The 18,772-nt window shown below is 42.5% G+C and overlaps 1 protein-coding gene and 1 non-coding gene across 5 annotated transcripts in view; one reads left to right on the forward strand and one right to left on the reverse strand.

The window, feature by feature from the left end:
- The window catches only part of Ptpn11 (protein tyrosine phosphatase non-receptor type 11), an 86,749-nt gene that overhangs the window by 51,222 nt on the left and 16,755 nt on the right, over positions 1-18,772 (reverse strand). For 2 of the 4 annotated variants that reach the window (XM_047560850.1, XM_047560848.1), the window contains exons 2-3: positions 9,116-9,238; positions 28-219 (exon numbers count right to left, since the gene is read on the reverse strand). In XM_047560850.1, the coding sequence (XP_047416806.1) occupies positions 28-219; positions 9,116-9,238 (315 nt within the window). Of the gene's footprint in view, positions 1-27; positions 223-9,115; positions 9,239-18,772 lie in introns of all 4 variants that reach the window. The other 2 variants (XM_047560849.1, XM_047560847.1) reach the window with 1 other exon arrangement.
- Positions 16,684-16,757, forward strand: Trnaa-ugc (transfer RNA alanine (anticodon UGC)). The gene has a single exon. It is a non-coding gene; the product is annotated as a tRNA-Ala (tRNA).

Genomic DNA, 18,772 nt, shown 5'->3' on the forward strand with positions numbered 1-18,772 from the left:
CTTTGTGGTCACTAAGATGCCACTGACCTTTCAGAGGTGGGATCTGCACAGTTCAGCGGATACTTGAGCTCAATAACATCTCCATTTTTCTCCTTCAGTTGTCCATGGTGCTCCATGTAATACTGCACCAGTTCAGCCAGAGTGGCAAACTTCTCCCCTCCGTACAGGTCATAGTAGTCTCCAGTGTTCTGAATCTTGATGTGGGTGACAGCTCCATTTCTTCTAAAATAGTTCATTGGAAAGGGGGAGCAAAAAATAAATGACAAGTTATCCTAGTAAAAAAGAATCTCACATTCAAAATTAGATTTCACCTGAAAACATTGAAAAAAAAACCCCATCCAGACAAAGGGGTGAAAGAACCATCAACCATCTCAACCCCAAGGGCTTTATTTATTAGTTTCCATACATTGTACACCTTCTGCTTTGAATGACTGACCCATTTACTTGTGTATATTAAATGCCAATGATTATTATCATCATTAATCAAGTACCCACACAATTAAAGTCAAAATTAAACACATACCTACCTTGTAATCCAGCAAATCTACTCCTGAGTATTTTGCCCAAAAGAAATGAAGTTGAATAGGCACAAAAGACCTGTATGAGAACATTCATCGCAGCCTTATTCATAAAAGAAAAATTTGTAAACTTAAATATTCCCTGCAAAATTGCATAAAAATAGTGGCTCACTCATATCATAGAATAGCACACAGCAATAAAAAACACCAAAGAACCACCGAGACATGCAACATGAATGAATCTCAAAAGCATTACGTTGGGCTGGGAGTATAGCTCAAATGACAGAGCACTTGCCCAGCATGCCATGGCCCTGGCTTCAGATTCCAGCACTGAAAAGAGAGGGGGGGGAGCTAGACACAAAGGAATATATACTGTACAATTTCATTTTTATGAAAATACATAAACGGGACTGGCCTATGGGAATATAAATGAGAATAGTAGTTTTCTCTTATGGGGAGGGAACTGGAAAGGGGCACACGGGGATTTCCTAGGATGGAAATGTTCTATACTTTGATTGGAGTATTGGTTACATAAACAATATACTTGTCAAAACTCATCTCACTGTAAATTTACAATACTACATGCAATTTTATCTTTAAAAATTACTTTAGGGCTGGGGTAGGCTCAGTGATATAGCATATGCTTAGCATGGAAGAGGGCTTGGCTTTGGTCCCCAGTACCACCACCAAAAAAACAAAAACAAAAACAAAAAGAAACCTCACTTTAAAGACACACATAATTAACAGTCTCCAGCATGAGATGGCTAATGTGTCATCCTCTGAGTTGATATAACAATGGCCAAAACTTTCTAAAACTTCACATTTTAGCTAACTAGGAGTCTATCATTTGTTTAGTTTTCTAAACTAGTAAATGCATTTCAAGAACACCCAACCATGAGGACCCTTCTGGACCCAGGGGGTCTGGAAACCCCAAAATGGCAAACATAGTAATCACTGACATGCCACCTTTTTGTGGTACTGGGATTGAACCCAGGTACTGTGCACATGGGAGGTAAGAGCTCTACCTCTGTCCTACACCTCCCAGTGACCCCACTTTTTATGGTGCTGAGGCTCAAAGTCAGAACCTCATATATGCTAAACATGCTCCACCACTGACCCCTCCCCAGGGGTATCTATTTATTTATAGTGGTGGGATAGAAGCCAGGATCTTGTACATGTTAGGCAAGCACTCTACTACTGTGTCACATGCCTGGCCCTTTTTAAGATTTTTATTTTAAGGCTGGTCTTGAACTAGCGAACCCCCTGCTTCAGTCTCCCAAGTCACTGGGATTAGAGAGACATGCACCACCTCACCTGGCCCCTTATGTATTTTTACACTGTACCTGTAACATTATTAATAAAGTCACTTCTTACCAAAGAAAAAGGAAAATGGAAACTAAGGACAAAAAAGAATTGTCCTATAACATTAATAACAGAATCAATTTCTAATATTTGGTGTCAAGCTTTTCCGGTGGGTGAAAAAGCACTTGATATACGCTCCTCCAGCCCATACGACTCTATTTCAACAGCTGCACTTCCTATTTCTGGCCTTTATTTAATGATCCAATATAAAAACAGATATTTTAAGTATGGACTAGATCAATATATAATAACATAATGGATCCCAAAAACATGATTACTGGCCATGTATTACGGTGGCCTATGCCTGTAAATCCCAGTGATCCAGGAGGCTGAGACAGGAGGATCACAAGTTCAAGGTCCTAAGCAAATTACTGAGACTCTGTCTCAAAAAATAAAATAAAAAGCTGGTGATGTGGCTCAGTGGTAAAGTGCCCCTGGGACATTAAAAATCCTGTATAAAATTACCTTCAGGTTATGTGCATAAGGTGAATATGAAACAAGCTAATCTCATACTGAAACATGCGGCATATCCCCACGGTGCCCCAATTATATACATGCAAACATTCCAGAATCTGAAAAAGTTCTGAAATCTGAAATACTTTTTTCTAGTCCTGAGCATTTCAGATAAGGAATACTTAACATGCATCAAATATGTAAAAAAACAAAATGTGAAACTCTTACAGAGTTGTTAGGAGCACTGGTTCTGGGGCCAGGGGTGTAGTTTAGTGTAGAGCACTTGCCTAGCATGAGAACACAAGGCCTTGGGTTCAAGGTCAAGGTTTCAATCTCCAACACCAAAAAAAAAAAAAGGAAGAGAAGAAAAAAAAAAAAGAAAAAGCATTGGCCAGGCATGATGGCACCTTCCTGTAATCCCAGCTACTAGGGAGGCTGATGCAGGAGGATACAAGACTGAAGACAGCCTGGGCAACTTGGTGAGAACTTGTCTCAAAATAAAAAGGGATGGGGATGCAGCTCAGTGCTAGAGTGCCCCAGGTTCCATCCCTAGTTCAGAAAGAAAGATGCACACATGACCTTGAAACTTTTGAAAGCTGTTTGGCTTCTACCATAATTGAACATTAACAAATTAACATTCACTGAGATACCATTTCTCACTTGACTGGCAAAAAAAAGAGAAAAAAAAAAAGTTCAACACACTCAATTGATCAAGCTGAGGAAAAAACAGGCATCTTCACACACTGCCGGTGGGACAGTCCAAGCCCTGTGGAGGGGACCTTGGAAAAACTACGCATATAAACTACACCTTCCTCATCTCACTCCCAGGAATTCACCCTGAAGATATATTTCCAAAAGCACAAAACAACATGTGCACAAGGTGATTATGTATATTCACTGAGGCATTATATACATATTTCAAAATATGGGAGACAACTGGAATATGGGAGACAATGATATTGCCATCTGTTGAAGATTATACAAAGAAATTAGGGAATATTCACACAATAAGTACTGTGCAGTGTTAAAGATGAGACAGGTTATGAGTCTACAAGTGAAAAAAAAAACAAGGAAAAATATTTATTATTATATTTCAGGCGTAAAATAAAAGAAAAATGGGGCTGAGATTGTGGCTCTTCGACTGGGGTTGTGGCTCAGTGGTAGAGCGCTTGCCTAGCACGTGAGAGGCACTGGGTTTGATCCTCGGCACCACATAAAAATAAATAAAATATGTGTCCAACTAAAAATACTAAAAAAATAAAATGAAATAAAATAAAAACAAAAAAAAAGAAAAATGAACATCGTTACCCTATAATTTTGTTTTTATGTATCAATTTAAAAAATAAATGTATTAAGATCATAGTTTAAGATGAAAATAATAAGAAAAAGTGTATTTGCTTGTTTTTATAAAAAGAAACACAAAAGGATAAATCAGCATTAATGCAAATCTTACCTACAGGGATGCATGAAGATTGTATGCAAGGGGCCGCAAGGATAAGAATGAAATTTCTCAGAATAAATCTTTCTATATAGTTTTTTGGGTTTTTTTGTTGTTGTTGTTGGCTTTTTTTTTTTTTTGCGGTACTGGGGATCAAACTCAGGGCCTTGTGCTTGCAAGGCAAGCACTCTACCAGCTGAGCTATCTCCCCAGCCCTCTATATAGTTTTGATTTTCAAATTCTATATGTTTCACAAACTCAAAAAATAAAATCAGCAAGGACCAAAAAACTGAATACAAACAGAAAGCAACGAACCAAACTGTGTAGTAAGTTCATGACTCCCCAGAAAATGAATGCCAGTAACTTTTCAACACAATACTTGTTCCCTTAGTCTAAGAACAATATTAAGTCCAAAGTAACATTGAGCATTTAATAGACTTGTAAAGAAATGACGGTGGAGTCAGGCACGGTGGTACACGCCTGTAATCCCAACGAGTTGGGAGGCTGAGGCAGGAGGATCACAAGTTCGAGACCAGCCTCAGTACCTTAGCAAGGCCCTAAGCAACTTAGTGAGACCCTGTCTCAAAATAAAAAATAAAAGGGGCTGGGCATGTGTCTCAGTGGTCAAACACCACTGGGTGATACAGTATAGACAGTAGTACAGTAATTCTGAAAACTATTTTTATAGTACAGGATCAGGCAAATGAGGTCCTGTATTACTGCTGTTGAAAACAATAGAAGGGAAACAAATGCAGGATGGGAAAAGATGAGGAAGTCGGATTGAACTGGAACTAACAGTAAGAACACCTGGTTTCAAATAAATAAATATTTCCCGGTGGGGTTCACTCACTATAGGAGCCTAGAGCAATGACATCCACCTATACCATGGTTTCTAAATAGCCCACAAAAGAATCAAGGTTTATAAAATAGGTGATCCTGGCATTTCACACAGCCAGAAGGAGGTAATGGAGACTACTGGGGAGAGGTTAAAAGACTCAGGAGTAACACTGGCCAAAACTGGGGCAATTGGAAGATTTGAAAAGAATGAGAGCAGGGCATGGTGGCACACACCCGTAATCCCTGCGACCAGGGAGGCTGAGGCAGGAGGACTGCAAGTTTGGTGCCAGCATTAGCAATTCAGTGAGACCCTGTCTCAAAATAAAATATAAAAAGGGCTGGGGATGTGGCTCAGAGGTTAAGCATCTCTGGGTTCAATTCCTGGTACCAAAAATAAGAATATATACCACTGAATTTAAAACACATTGGTTAAAAAAGAAAAGAAAAACTTCCTTAGGTATCATTACGGTGATACTCAAAAAGAAAAAGGGGAAAGAGCCGGGCTGCAGCTCAGTAGTAGAACACTTTGCCAGCATGCAAAAGGCCCTGGGTTTGATCCTCAGCACTGAAAAAACAAACAAACAAACAAAACAAAACAAAACAGAGGGGGTCACAGGGGCTGGCTCAAGTACCTCTTTATAGAAGAATATCAACTAGTAAATGTAGAAGAAATAACAACTTAAAAAATAGTAAATTTTCGGGCTGTGGTTGTGGCTCAGTGGTAGAGTGCTTGCCTAGCATGTGCGAGGCTCTGGGTTTGATTCTCAGCACCACATATAAATAAATGAATAAGGGCTGGAGATATAGCTCAATTGGTAGAGTGCTTGCCTTGCAAGCACAATGTCCTGAGTTCTAAACCCCAACACCACAAAAAAAAGAAGTAAATGAATAAAATAAAGGTCCATCGACAACTAAAAAAATTTTTTTAAATAGTAAATTTTCAATTGCCAATATAATAATTCACCCAAATAAAATTCATCAATAAATGCTAAAAGTTACTACATGAAAATGTACTGGGAGCCAAGCCTGATAGGCACACACCTCAATTCCAGCAACTCAAGAAGCTGAGGTTGGAGGGCTGAGGAGATAGCTCAGTTGATAAAGTGCTTGCCTCGCAAGCATAGGGCCCTGGGTTCAATCCCCAGCACCAGCGGAAAGAAGAAAAAAAAAAAAAGCTGAGGTAAGAGAATCACAAGTTCAAGGTCAACCTGGGCAATTTAGTAAGACCCTGTCTTAAAACCTTTTAAAAAGGGCCTGGGGCTGTGGCTCAGTAGTGGAGCACTTGCCTTGCACCTGTGGGACACTGGGTTCGATCCTCAGCACCACATACAAATAAATAGATAAGGATATTGTGTCCATATAACTGAAAAAAAAAAAAAAAAAAAAATATATATATATATATATATATATGTATTAAAAAAAAAGTTTTAAAAAGAAGCTGGGGGTATAGCTCAGTAGTAGACCATTTGCTTAGCATGTGTGAGACCCTGGTTTCAATCCCTAGAACCACCAAAAAAAGAAAATGTATTGGGAAGAGGATACTACAAACTATCCTCTCACAGATCTTTTATTATGAAAGGAAAAAGGTAGTTTTTTTTGGGGGGGCAATACTGGGGATTCAACCAAGGAGTGCTTTACCACTGAGCTACATCATCACCCTTTTTATTTTATTTTGACACAGGGTATCACTAAGTTGCCTAACTGGCCTTGAACTTGTGCTCTTTCTGTCTCAGCCTCCCACATAGCTGAGATTAATAAACCTAAACCACTGTGCCTTGTGGAAAAGGTAACTTTTACAATGGAAAAATCTAGCAACACCATTACCTAGTGACTAAACTGAATACCTCCAAAAGATAGGACAATGCATATTATTCGTCCTTGGATGTGAAATAAGGGGATGGACCCAACCTCACCTATATTATGTGCTTACCAAAAATGTTTAATCTAAGTCTACAACTGGGGAAACAATCAGCAAGTCCAGGCTGGGGACAATCTGAGAAATCAAGAAGTCAAAAAGTAACTTAAAAAGGCCAGGAGAGGGAGCTGTTCTAGATTAAAGTGAAATAGAAACCACAGTTACATGCAGTGAATGATCCTTGGCTGGTTATCTGAGGCCTTTGAGGTTTTTGAACTGTTTTATGTTCCCCATAAATATATACAATTACTATATGTCAATTAAAAATTTAAAAATTTTGGGCTGGGAGGTTAGCTCTGTGGTACACTTGCCCAGCAAGCATGAGGCCCTGGGTTCAGTCCCAAATTCTGCCACGCCTCCAAAAAAAAGAATTTCAGGAGGAAAAAAGTGCACATTATACACAATTAAAAAGAGAAAGAGAAAATATGGCAAAATGTTAACAGGTGAAAGGAATACAGGTGTTTACTCTAGTCATCTTTCAACTTTTCTATAGATCTGAAATTTCTCAAAATAAAAGTCCGAGGGAAAGGGAGAGAAAAAAAAAGAAAAAGAAAGAAAAGCTGGTTCCATGGTGTGGCCCTGCTTACTAGCTCTGAGACTCATTTACTAACTTAACCTCTGTGCCTCAACTTCCTTCCCTGTGAAGTGGGGATGTAGCTCAGTGGTGGGGCACTTTCCTCACACACGGGCCCTGGGTTCAACCTCCAGCATTGCAAAAAATAAACTACAGCTGCATAGAATTTCAATGTAACTAGTGAGATCTAACTAACCCAGCCCAAGTTTTTAAAAAAATGGATAATAGTGTTCTTATTCGTAACTTTTTGTGAGATTAATAAAACGTGTAGCATGCTTGGCACGATGACCTGGACAGTCCCCAACACTGTTTGCTAGGCGCTCCCTCATCACCATCATGGCTATTATTCTCTAATTGCTACCCAAACCCTTACAGCTCAGATGCCATACAATGTCAGGTTACAAATTTGTGCTGAGGCAGGTGCAGTGGTGCATGCCTGCAATCCCAGCTACCCAGGAGGCTGAAGCAGGAGGATCATAAGTTCAAGGCCAGCCTTGGAAACTTACTGAGAAATAAAAAAATAATTAAAATTTCAAAAAAAATCTTTAAGGGTTAGGGGTGTAACTAAGTGGTAAAGCAAACTGTAGCTCAAATCCTACACATACACACACACACACACACACACACACACACACACACACACAGGTATAGGAACCAAAAGGGGAGGAGTTCAGTGGTAGGGCATATGCTTAGCATGTCAAGGCCTTGGGTTCAATCCCCTCCACATTCAAAATAAAGTCTGCAACAAGACAAGCCCAGGAAACTTACAAAGACGTCTACCCACTCCTTATAGTAAAACAGAAGTAAAAGCTAGTAACGGGGACTCCTCAAGAAATTAATCTATGCTTAAAAGGGACTTCCTGACTCTCAAAGAGATCTTAAATAAATTTTCAAGAACATATCTTATTTTCCTCTTTATTTAAAAATAATATTGATTAAAAAATCAAATTCATAAAGCAGTTCAGTTCTAATTCCCAGAAGGAGCTAGTATAAGGAGAATAAGTATGTAAGTGAAAGTCAACTGCTAGGAAAAACATCTTCCAACACTGCTCAAAGAGACATGTAAAAGGATGCTTACTATATATTTATTTTTTTTCTTTTTTTTTTTTTTTTGCGGTGCTGCGGATTGAACCCAGGGCCTTGAGCTTGCAAGGCAAGCACTCTACTGACTGAGCTATCTCCCCAGCCCTATTTATTTATTTTTTATGAGGTGTTGAGAATTGAACCCAGTGTCTCACACATGCTAGGCAAGTACTCTATCACTGAGCCACAACCCCAGCCCCTCATAATTTTTTTTTTTTAAAACTAAAAACAACCTACTATCCATCACCAGGAGCCTGGATAAACTGGTATGTTCAACCATCTGATTATTAAATAGTCATTAAGATGAATAGTTAGATCTACATGTACTAGCATAGAATACAAAAAATGTTTTTAAAGTTGCACAATGTTACACACATTATAGAATTATTTCTACAGTGAACTCTGAAAACACACAAACCAACTTTAGATCATTCATATGTGGCACAAATACAGTCAAGTATAAAAACATGGTCTCCAGGAAGGATCTATGCCAACCTCTGGATGGTGGTTTCCTCTGGAGAGAGAGCGAGGGAAACGGGACTGGGCAGGGGAACAAAGGGGACCACAACTTCCTCAGAAATGTTTTACTTGACAAAGGAAAGTCATCTGAAGAAACCTTTACAGTCTTTTCCCATGAAGAAGTCAAGAGCAAGGAAAGGAAAAACGCAGGACCGGGTTCAAGACGTGGAAACAGGAGCTGGCCCTCAGGGGGCTCTGGGATGTGGCCATCTGCCCAGTCATGCTCAGTGGTCCCTGGGCAGCAGGAATGCCACCACCACACCGCGGAGCTCCCAGGCCCCTTGCTCCGGGAGGCCCCAGCAGAGCCGTGAGCAGGCCAGGGCCCACCAGACCCCAGGCCCGGCAGCAGGCCTCCTTCGAGCTCTCAACGAGGACGGCAAGTGGCTTAGCGTTGCCGAGCTGGACTTTCAACTTACCTAACAGAGAGGGTGAAGTCTCCAGGGTTACTTTTACTGGGTCTTGCCAAAAAGCTGCCATCAACTCCTCGTGTCAACAGTAGATTTTCGGCCTCCACACCAGTGATATTTGGGTGAAACCATCTTGAAAGAAGGAAAAACAGTGAAAAACAGAGGCCCATGTCAGCACTGCTCTGCAATGCTACGCAATGGCTTAGCCACACGCGGGTGGCCCGGGGAGACACAGGCCCCTGCCCTCTGCTCCTCCGCTGCCCCTGCCCCACCCTTTCCATTGCAGGGGCCAGGGATCCTGCTGGCACAGTAGGATGTAGGACAAGGGCCATGGTCCATGGGACTGGGCCTGGGGCTATTCAGATGGCACACTGATGGGACCAGGCCCCCAAAGAAAGTCCATGTGCTCAGAAAACTGGCACACAGAATGAGACTGGGCAGAGAAGGAAGTAAACAAATTATTTAATAAATTATTTAATAAATAAGTAAACATATTGAGGATAAGGGAGCCAGGTTTCTCACTGCTGGAGAGGGAAACACAAATATTAGGAGAAAGTCAGAATGAATCCTGAGTGTACCATGGCGACCGGAGTGGTCAGAGTGAATTCTTAGGCTATGTATGGAAACCGAGATGGGGGCCAGCTCAGGGGTAGGGCACACTCAAGACCCCTGGTCGGTCCCCAGCACGATAAAAGAAAGAGTGCACATGCTTCCATGCAAGTGTACAGGTGTACACACACACACACACATACACACTCTCTCTCTCTCTCTCTCTCTCTCTCTCTCTCCCCCAAAGAGGTTCAGAAGCCATGACGCCCCAGGAGCAACCAACACATCTGACACCCTTATCTCAGTTTCTCACACCATTCTCCACAAAAGGAACTGGCTAGGAGAAATGGCTGAGCCCAGGGCTTAGGCAGCGAAAGTACCAAGATGAGCCCAGAACATCTTCCTGGACTCAGTGAGAAAGCATTCCAGGGAGGACAGTCGAAGGGTAAGACAGCAGGGCGCGGTGGCACACACCCGATCCCAGCGGCTGGGGAGGCTGAGGATCCCAAGTTCCAGGCCAGCCTCAGCAACTTAGTGAGCCCCCGTCTCAAAAAATAAAAAATAAAAAGGGCTGGGGGTGTGGCTCAGTGGTAAAGTGCCCCTGGGTTCAATTCTGATACCTAAAAAATAAAGGGTATGGGTTTGGTAGCCAGCTTGAAGGGTCTCCCACTGGCCAAAGTAGAGACAGTAAATAATGATATTAACAAATCATAACCCAGGAAGAAAAAGGGAAACCAGAGTCCATACAGATGGTAATTAATTTTTTTTTTTTAATTCATGAAGGTTCCTCAAAAAATTCACCATGGAATTACCCTATGATCCAGAAATTCCACTTTGGGTCTATACCAAAAGTAACTGAAAGCAGGGTTCGACCAGATCTGTGTACACCTGTTCATAGTGGCATTTTTCACAAACACTAAAAGGTGGAAGCCACCCAGGTGGCCATTGGTAGATGAATAAGCAACAGGATAAAGTGAAAAAAGCCAGCCACAAAAGGAGACCGCAGAATTTCATGCACACGAGGTGATGCGAGGTGACGTGAAGTCACACTCAGACGAAGCAGACTGAGGGCTGCCAGAAGCAGCCGGAGCTGGAGTTTGGGTGATAGAAGATGAACCTGAGGAGGGACGGATGGCCAGGGAGGCGGCAGGGCAGGTGGGTGTGCTGATGACAGGCCCCACACTTAGAAATGGATGTTCTGCCACAACAAAAAATGACACATGGGGAAAACTGTGCAGCAGAATCACAGATCGCGAACATAGAAGGAGCGAAGGAACTGGAAAATCACCATCTGGAAATCATATTAATAGTTCAGGAATCGTCACTAAAACTAGCAGGTGAATATTTGAGAAAGAACAGGATATTCAATCGCCAATACCAAAAAATGAAAGTAAACTAGAAGGAACGTGATACTTACAGCAATTAATTCAGAGTGCCTCCCCACAAAAGGCTTTTTTTGAAAGGAGGGATACCAGGCATCGAACCCAGGGGTGCTTAACCACTGAGCCATATCCGCTTTTTTATTTTGAGACACATTCTTACTAAGTTGCTTAGGGCCTAAGTTGCTGAAGCTGGCTTTGAACTCATGATCCTCCTGCCTCAGCCTCCCAAGACCCTGGGATTACAGGCTTTTTTTTTTTTTTTTTTTTTTTTTTAGTACCAGGCGGGGTGGTGCACACCTGTAATCCCAGTGACTTAGGAGACAAGACAGGAGGATCCCAAGTTGGAGGCCAGCCTTAATGAAGCCTAAACAATTTAGTGAGACTGTCTCAAAATTTTAAAAAATGTTTTAAAAAAAGGGCTGGGGATGAGGATCAGTTGTAAAGCATCCCCGGTTAAATCCCCAGTACAAAAAAAAAATAAATTTGCAGTAGAAAAATTTGGTAGATATTACCCTAAAGAAATAATGAAAGTTATGGGTTAAAATGACACTGTGTCCCCTGATACAATGCAATGAGAATACAAGCATGGTTTCTGTGATATTCTCTCCAAAACTGCACTACCTGACTCTAATTACGAGGGACACTAGGCAAACCCAAAACAGGTGACAGTCTACAAACTGTTGGTGTGTTGTACTCTTCACAAACATCACACCCACGAAAGCCTGGGACTGAGCGGAAAGCATCAGAGTAAAAGTCAGTGACAAGACATCAAAAGCAATACAGGGCACGATCCTGGACAATGACATGTATCAGAAAGAAAGGGGTAAACGGGAGAAGAGTTTTTGTGTGTTTTGTCTCTTGATGTAAAGGACATTACTGGAACAGTCTGAAAGAGGTCTAAGGATTTGACGGCAGGACTGTTATAATGCAAATTCCGATGGTGTACTGTGGTTATGTGATCGTAAGTACCCCTGTTTTTAGGAAATACACCCTGAAGCATTTGAGCAATCAAACATCATCTCTGCAACTTATCTCAAATGGTTCAGGGAAAAAATGATATACACAGTACATGTATGTATAAGTATGTAGGTGTATACAGAGACAGTGGAAGACATAGCAAACATGCTACCATGTCCACTGGTAAATCTGGGTGAGAAATAAGCAGGCGTTCTCTGCGTCTTTGTGTAGCTTTGAAATTATTTCAAACACAATGATTTTAAAAACACACACCTATCCTGGATGGCAATTGCTTCAGAGGAGTGCTTTCTAATTTCCAGCAAGATTTCTTTCATGGATTTCAAAAGTCACCAAGAATTGGAGTAAGAGAGTCATTTCTAAAGTCAAATTATTCCAGATCTTTCCATGCTAATTCAATGCTTCTCAATACCCCCAGGAACCTAAGTCAATATTAAATGTACTGTCCCAGCGCTAAAAAGCAAATGGACTTTTAAGAGACTCTCAATAAACACTGGCCCAATTAGAGTGTTTCCCAACAGGGGAGGAGAGAGAGTGGGAGGAGGAAGAGCTGTCCCACGTCATGCAGGAAGGACCAGAGGGCCACACAGGACTCCAGGGGGAGTTCCTGATCCCCAGAAACCGTTGAAGCTCCACACCTACTAGCCCTGTGACCTGGGCAAGTTCCTTAGCTCCCACCTCAACTTCCTCCTCTGCAAAATGATATTTTAAGAGTAAACTGAGAGCCAGGGCATAATGACATCAACCCAGCTGAGGCAGGAGGAACTCAAGTTCAAGGCCAGCCAGCCACATCTCTGAAAAAAAAAGGGGGGAGGGCTGGGGATGTGGCTCAGTGGTAGTGTGCCCCTGGGTTCAATGCCCAGTACACCCCCCAGGAAAAGAGCTTGCCAAGAATCCAGGGCAGATGATATACCTCAGTGATGGAGCACGTGCCTAGCATGTGTAAGGCCCTGGATTCAGTTCCCCAACAACAAAAAAAAGCACATTTACACAGTTATATGAGGTAAGAAGAATTAATACAGTGGATTATTACTCAGTCATTGAAAGGAATGAAATACTGATAAATGTTACATCTGGATGAACCTTGAAAACATGCCAAGTGGAAGAAGCCAGACAGGAGAGGACACATTGTATAAATCCACTGATATGAAATATCCAGACTAGGCAAATCCAGAGACAGGAAGTAGGGCCTGCTTGCTTAGGGCTGAGGGGTGAGAGGGGATGAGAGGGGATGAGAGGGATAATGGCTAAGGGACTGGAGGTTTCCTTCTGAAGTGAAAAAATGTTCTAAAATTGTGGTGATTATTATGTGAATGTACTAAAAACCACTGATGGTAAACTTTAAATGGGTGAATTGCATGGTATATAAATTATACTTCATGGGAGCTAAGGAAAGAATTATCTGAGATAATAGACGATAATAGACGAGAAGGGCCTACCAAATCCATTCCCGCAGCACTCAACACCTACCACGAGCGTCTGGGCACTGAGGACACCCAGTTAACAAAGCCTCTGCCCTCGACAGGTAAGCAAGTGAAACGTCAGATGGTGCTCCAAAAAGGAATGAGACAGGGTGAGGGGACGCAAGTACGGAGAGGAAGGGGGAGGCTCCTTGCGCAGGGGCGGGGAGGGCACCCTGGGGATGGACCCAGGCTAGCGGGCAGCCCGCGGAGCCACAGCCGGCACCTACCGGGCAACATCCACCCTAGACGTGGAAGAGCGAGGCTGCACGTGCAGATGTGCAGGAGAGGGACACCCAGGCAGAGGGAGGAGGACCAAGGGTACCAGCAGACCAGGCCTGACCGCTCCGCAAGGGGCAGTCAGACAGAGGCAGGAGATGAAGCCAGGGGGGCCACCAAAGGCCTGATCTGATGGTGCAGCGCCTCAGGACGCTGCCAAAACCCAACTTTGTTTGTCGTGAAATGGGAAAGGTCTCCGTAACTTAAGGCAGAGCAGCACCTCGACCTGACTTCCACTTGTCACTGACCCTTCAAGCTCCTGTGTGAGCAAGGATAGAGTCGCACAGGGCCGTGGAAAAGCCGCGGTGACAGTCCAGGCGGAACTCCAAGGAGCTGAGGACCCGGAGCAGCATCAGCAGGAGCAAAAAGGAGCACGAAGGGGACACAATGCCCCCCACGGGGCAGCCATAAGCCATAAGGATGGAAAGAAAGGGGGCAGGAGGAACTCCAGGTTCGGGGCCGGGCAATGAGAAGGGTGAATGAAGGTGCCGAGTGGCAGACAGGGACGTTCAGCAGCAGACCCTGGCTGAGTCGCCTCCGAGCCGGGCAGTGTTGGAAAACAGTACGCAGTCCATGGCCCACGCGGTAACGACCATCGCAATACACGCAAGACTGCTCTGACCACGAGTGATCAGGAAGCGCAGGAATCCAGGGTCAGTCCAATTTTGACATTTCTGTTGTTTATATTAACTAACATTTATTTTTCACTTTTCCTGTGGCATCTGATCAGTGCTTTGGGAGGACTCCAAACATCATTCTGACTATCTTTAAGAAAAACCACAAGGCTCACGTCAAAAGAATAAAATACTGGTATGCTCTCCGCTCCCTGAGAGGCATCAGAGATCAAGACACAATTCCCCACCTGGAAGCCCAACCGAGATTATCTGAGGCCTGCTGATCCAGCCCCCAGGACCCTGCAAGGCCACCTCCACAGGCCCCTGTGAAAACAAGGGCAGATCAAAGCCTGGCCCCAGCTTCTCCACCCCTGGGTCTCACAGCTCCAGGGAATAAAAAGTGAGGCAGAGGGCCTCCGGGTATTTACAGTTTCCAGAAGCAGAGTGGGACCCTCACACCGCCCACCTAAGTTAATGATCTGCCCACGTAAACCAATTAAAGTGTCAAATCTTGGGTTGGGTATATAGCTCAGTTGGTAGAGTGTTTGCCTCACAAGTACAAGGCCCTGGGTTCAATCCCCAGCACCACAAAAAATAAAATAAAACGTCAAATCTCTTTCCCTTTTGGCTTCAAAATATCCATGTTAACCTGGTGTGTCAGTCTGAAGCTGAGTGGCATGTATGCCTTGCCTTCTACTGGGAGGAAAAAAAATGATGGAAAAATGTATAATGGTATAAGCTAGGTTTGAGGACCAGATCTTTCAGAATAGAGTTTATGATCTAAAAAAAAAAAAAGACAACCCTTCACTGGGTGAACACTGTGTAGTGGCAAAGCCTTATGGACAGGAACTCTGGTCCCAGGCTATTTCAGTTCAAATCCCAGATGTGTGACCCCAGGCTAGTTATTTAAACTCTCTACTAAGTCATCTACACAATGGGGACCGTAAAAGTACCCATGTCATAGGGTTGTCAAAAGAACAAAGTGAGTTAGTACTGTCCGTAATTATTCGTATTTGCTACACATTACAGTACAATAGTGTCTGGAACAGTGCAAAGGACAATGGTAACTGCCTAAATCCACCCCTCCCCACAGAACCTTCAAAACAACATGGGGCGGGGCGGGGGTAGGGCACATGATTAGCATGAGGGAGGCCGTGGTTCAATCCCCAGAGCCAAAATGAAAAAATAAAGCTGCACAAAAATCAGACCCTCACTGGGTATGGGGGCACATGACTGTCATCCCAGTGACTCCAGAGGCTGAGTTAGGAGGATCACAAGTTCAAGGTCAGTCTGGGCAACTTAGCAAGACACTGTCTCAACATAAACATTTAAAAAAGGGCTGGGCGGACCTGTAATCCCAGCACTCAGGAGGCTGAGGCAGGAAGATAACAAATTCAAAGCCAGCCTCAGCAACTTGGTAAGGCTCTGTCTCAAAATAAAAATAAAAAAGGACTGGGTATGTGGTTCAGTAGTTAAGCACCCCTAGGTTCAATCCCTGGTACCAAAAAAAAAAAAAAAAAAAAAGCGGAGGCGGGGGGATTCTGAGGATGTAACTCAATGATAGAGTGACCCTGGGCTAAATATCCAGTACCAATTTTTTATTTTTTTTTTTTTTTTCTGGTGCTGGGGATTGAACCCAGGGCCTTATGCTTGCAAGGCAAGCACTCTACCAACTGAGCTATATCCCCAGCCCAAAATTTTTTTTAAATGTTTAAAAACCACACCATCAATGTAAGTAGTATGCGAAGAATGCCTAATGCCCAAATCTCCAAAATATTGCTAAGCATAAAAAAATACCCCAAATCTCAGTGAGAGATCTTTCATCTTCCTAGTGCAATCCTTGGCATCCAGCAAGGACATTGAGAAAAACTGCCCAGCGAGAAAGCAGGTGAGCCAGTATGAGGCCCCCAGTTGCTCCAAAACTTCTTCCAGCAGGAGAAAGTCCACCAAAGGGTGAAAACACTGAAAAAAGCTTCCTGGTAAGCTCAGAGCACTGTTTCCACAGAAGGGGCATGATTCCAGGGGGAAAGTAAAAAGCTACATGAATAAATTACACAGCCTACAAGAAATGAGTAATTTTTCTAGGTAAATGCAGGCTACCAAAACTGACCTCATGCAGAGTGAGATAACTTAGAACAATTTCTACAGAAAAATAATTTTAAAACTACCCTAAGGGTTGGGTATGGTGGCGCATGACAGTGATCCTAGCAGCTCAGAGGCTGAGGCAGGAGGATTACAAATTCAAAGTCAGCTTCAGCAATTTAGTGAGGCCCCAAGCAACTCAGTGAGACCCTGTCTAAAAAGAAAAAATAGAGGGCTGGGGATGTGGCTCAGTTGGTAGAGTGTTTGCCTTGCAAGCACAAGGCCCTGGGTTCAATCCCCAGCACCGCAAAAAAAAAAAAAAAAATAGAGGCTGAGGATGTGGCTCAGTGGCTAGGTATTCCTGGGTTCGATACCTGGTACAAAAAAAAAAAAAAAAGATACAAGACTAAAAGCAAATGGGTAAATTGCTACTTAACCTTGGAGCAAGAAAAGGCTTTTTTCTACAACTCAAAATTTAAGGGCAATAAAAAAATTGGTAAATCTGGGATTCCAATTTTAACAATGCCTTCAATTCAACTGCTTTAAGAAAAAAGTCACTGAATGGTAAAATCTCGAGCACTGAAGTCAGTTCTAACCTCCAATTTGAGGGTCCTTCAAAAATTGTTCATTCTCTGGGAAATAAGAAACAAATCCAACTTCATTCTGAGGTAGACAAGTTACAGCCCCCTGTCCCTCCCTGAGTTTGGTTCTCATCTCAGCCTAAAAATCCTTCATCTATAAAAATAATGGCATTCCAAGACTCAGAAAAGCAGCCATGTCAATTAAATCTGGATGCGGCATTTCACTCTTTCAGCATTTACACAGTTTTTGTGTCTTGTTTTGTTCTGGAGTTTGAACCCAGAGCCCCGAACATGCTAAGCACACTCTATCACTAAACTACACCCTTACGATTTTCAATCTGCACATCTAAAACCTACCTATGGAGAGAAACATCAGGAAAATGCTTCTGAAAAACACATTTTAAAAGTAGATAGGAGCATACCTATAAATCTCAGCTCCTCAGAAGGCTACAACACAGAATCACCAAGTTCAAGGTCAGCCTGGGTCACTATACTACAAAAATAAACTTTAAAAAGGGCTGGGAGTGTAGATCAGTGGTAAAGCATTTGCTAAGCATGCAATACCCTGGGTTCAAATCCCAGCACTGCAAAGAATCATAATAACAAAAGTAAAAGCAGATCTGAAGGCTCTTCTTGGTTACTGTAGCAGACAGATTATAGAGTCTAAGCTCTATTCCAAATTCTAGTATGCCCCATCTCACAGGCAAGCTAATTAATCAATCTCTCAATCTCTCTCCCTTTCTTTTTAGTACTGGGGATTGACCCCAGGAAAGTATACCCTTTTTATTTTATTTTATTTATTTATTTTTTATTTTTATTTATTTTTTTTTTTTTTTGAGACAGGTTCTAAGTTGCTTAGGGCCTCACTAAATTGCTGAGGCTGGTTTGGAACGTGGGATCCTCCTGCCTCAGCCTCCCCAGTCACCGGGATTACAGGTATGTACCACTACACCCAGTTACCCCCCAACCTTTTTATCTTTTGTTTGGAGACAGGGTCTCACTACATTGCTAAGGCTGGCCTCAAACTTACAATCTTCCTGCCTCAGCCTCTGACTCACTGGGATTACAGACTACCTCAGTCTCTTTATCCATGAAACGTGGCTACTCATGGTGCCTGCTTGATAGGATGTGAGAATGGTTGGGTTAAAGCATGCAAAACAGCCTTAGAACTATTATAGTTCATTTGCTGGTTTGTTTCTTGTTCCCCTCTTCAATACATAAAAAGATTAACTATACTTGCCACAGATCATACCTTTTATCAATGTGAAATGACTCTTAAAAAATTATTTAATATTCTTTAGCTTGAATCTTTACTTAGCCTATTATTGGTACCACCCAAAAATCCTCCTTTGCCTATGTGTGATTTATTCTTTGTCATTATTTCTGTGTCTACTTGTCCTTTCTGAGTAGAACACAATTGGATTTTTCTTTTTAACTCCATTTGACTCAGTCATTAATTGGGGGACTTAATCCACGATCACTGGTGGCTTAGGTTTGGTCTCATAGCTGCCAATTATTTTCAACTTTCTGCTTTCTGTCTGTCTTTTGCTGTTTGGCTACTTCAGTGAGCTGCAGGAAGAAACCCTGTTTCTAATTCTGACATGATTCTAATTCTTTTTAAATTATAAAGATGGATATTTTATAGCATTTGACGTATCCTAAAGTAAGTAAGCCTATTATTATCCCATGAATGAAGGAGATAAAAAAGCTTTGGAGAAAACTGCCAGCCTTGGCAATGTAGTGA

This window comes from Sciurus carolinensis, chromosome 8 (assembly GCF_902686445.1).
Source record: "Sciurus carolinensis chromosome 8, mSciCar1.2, whole genome shotgun sequence".
Taxonomy (NCBI): domain Eukaryota; kingdom Metazoa; phylum Chordata; class Mammalia; order Rodentia; family Sciuridae; genus Sciurus; species Sciurus carolinensis.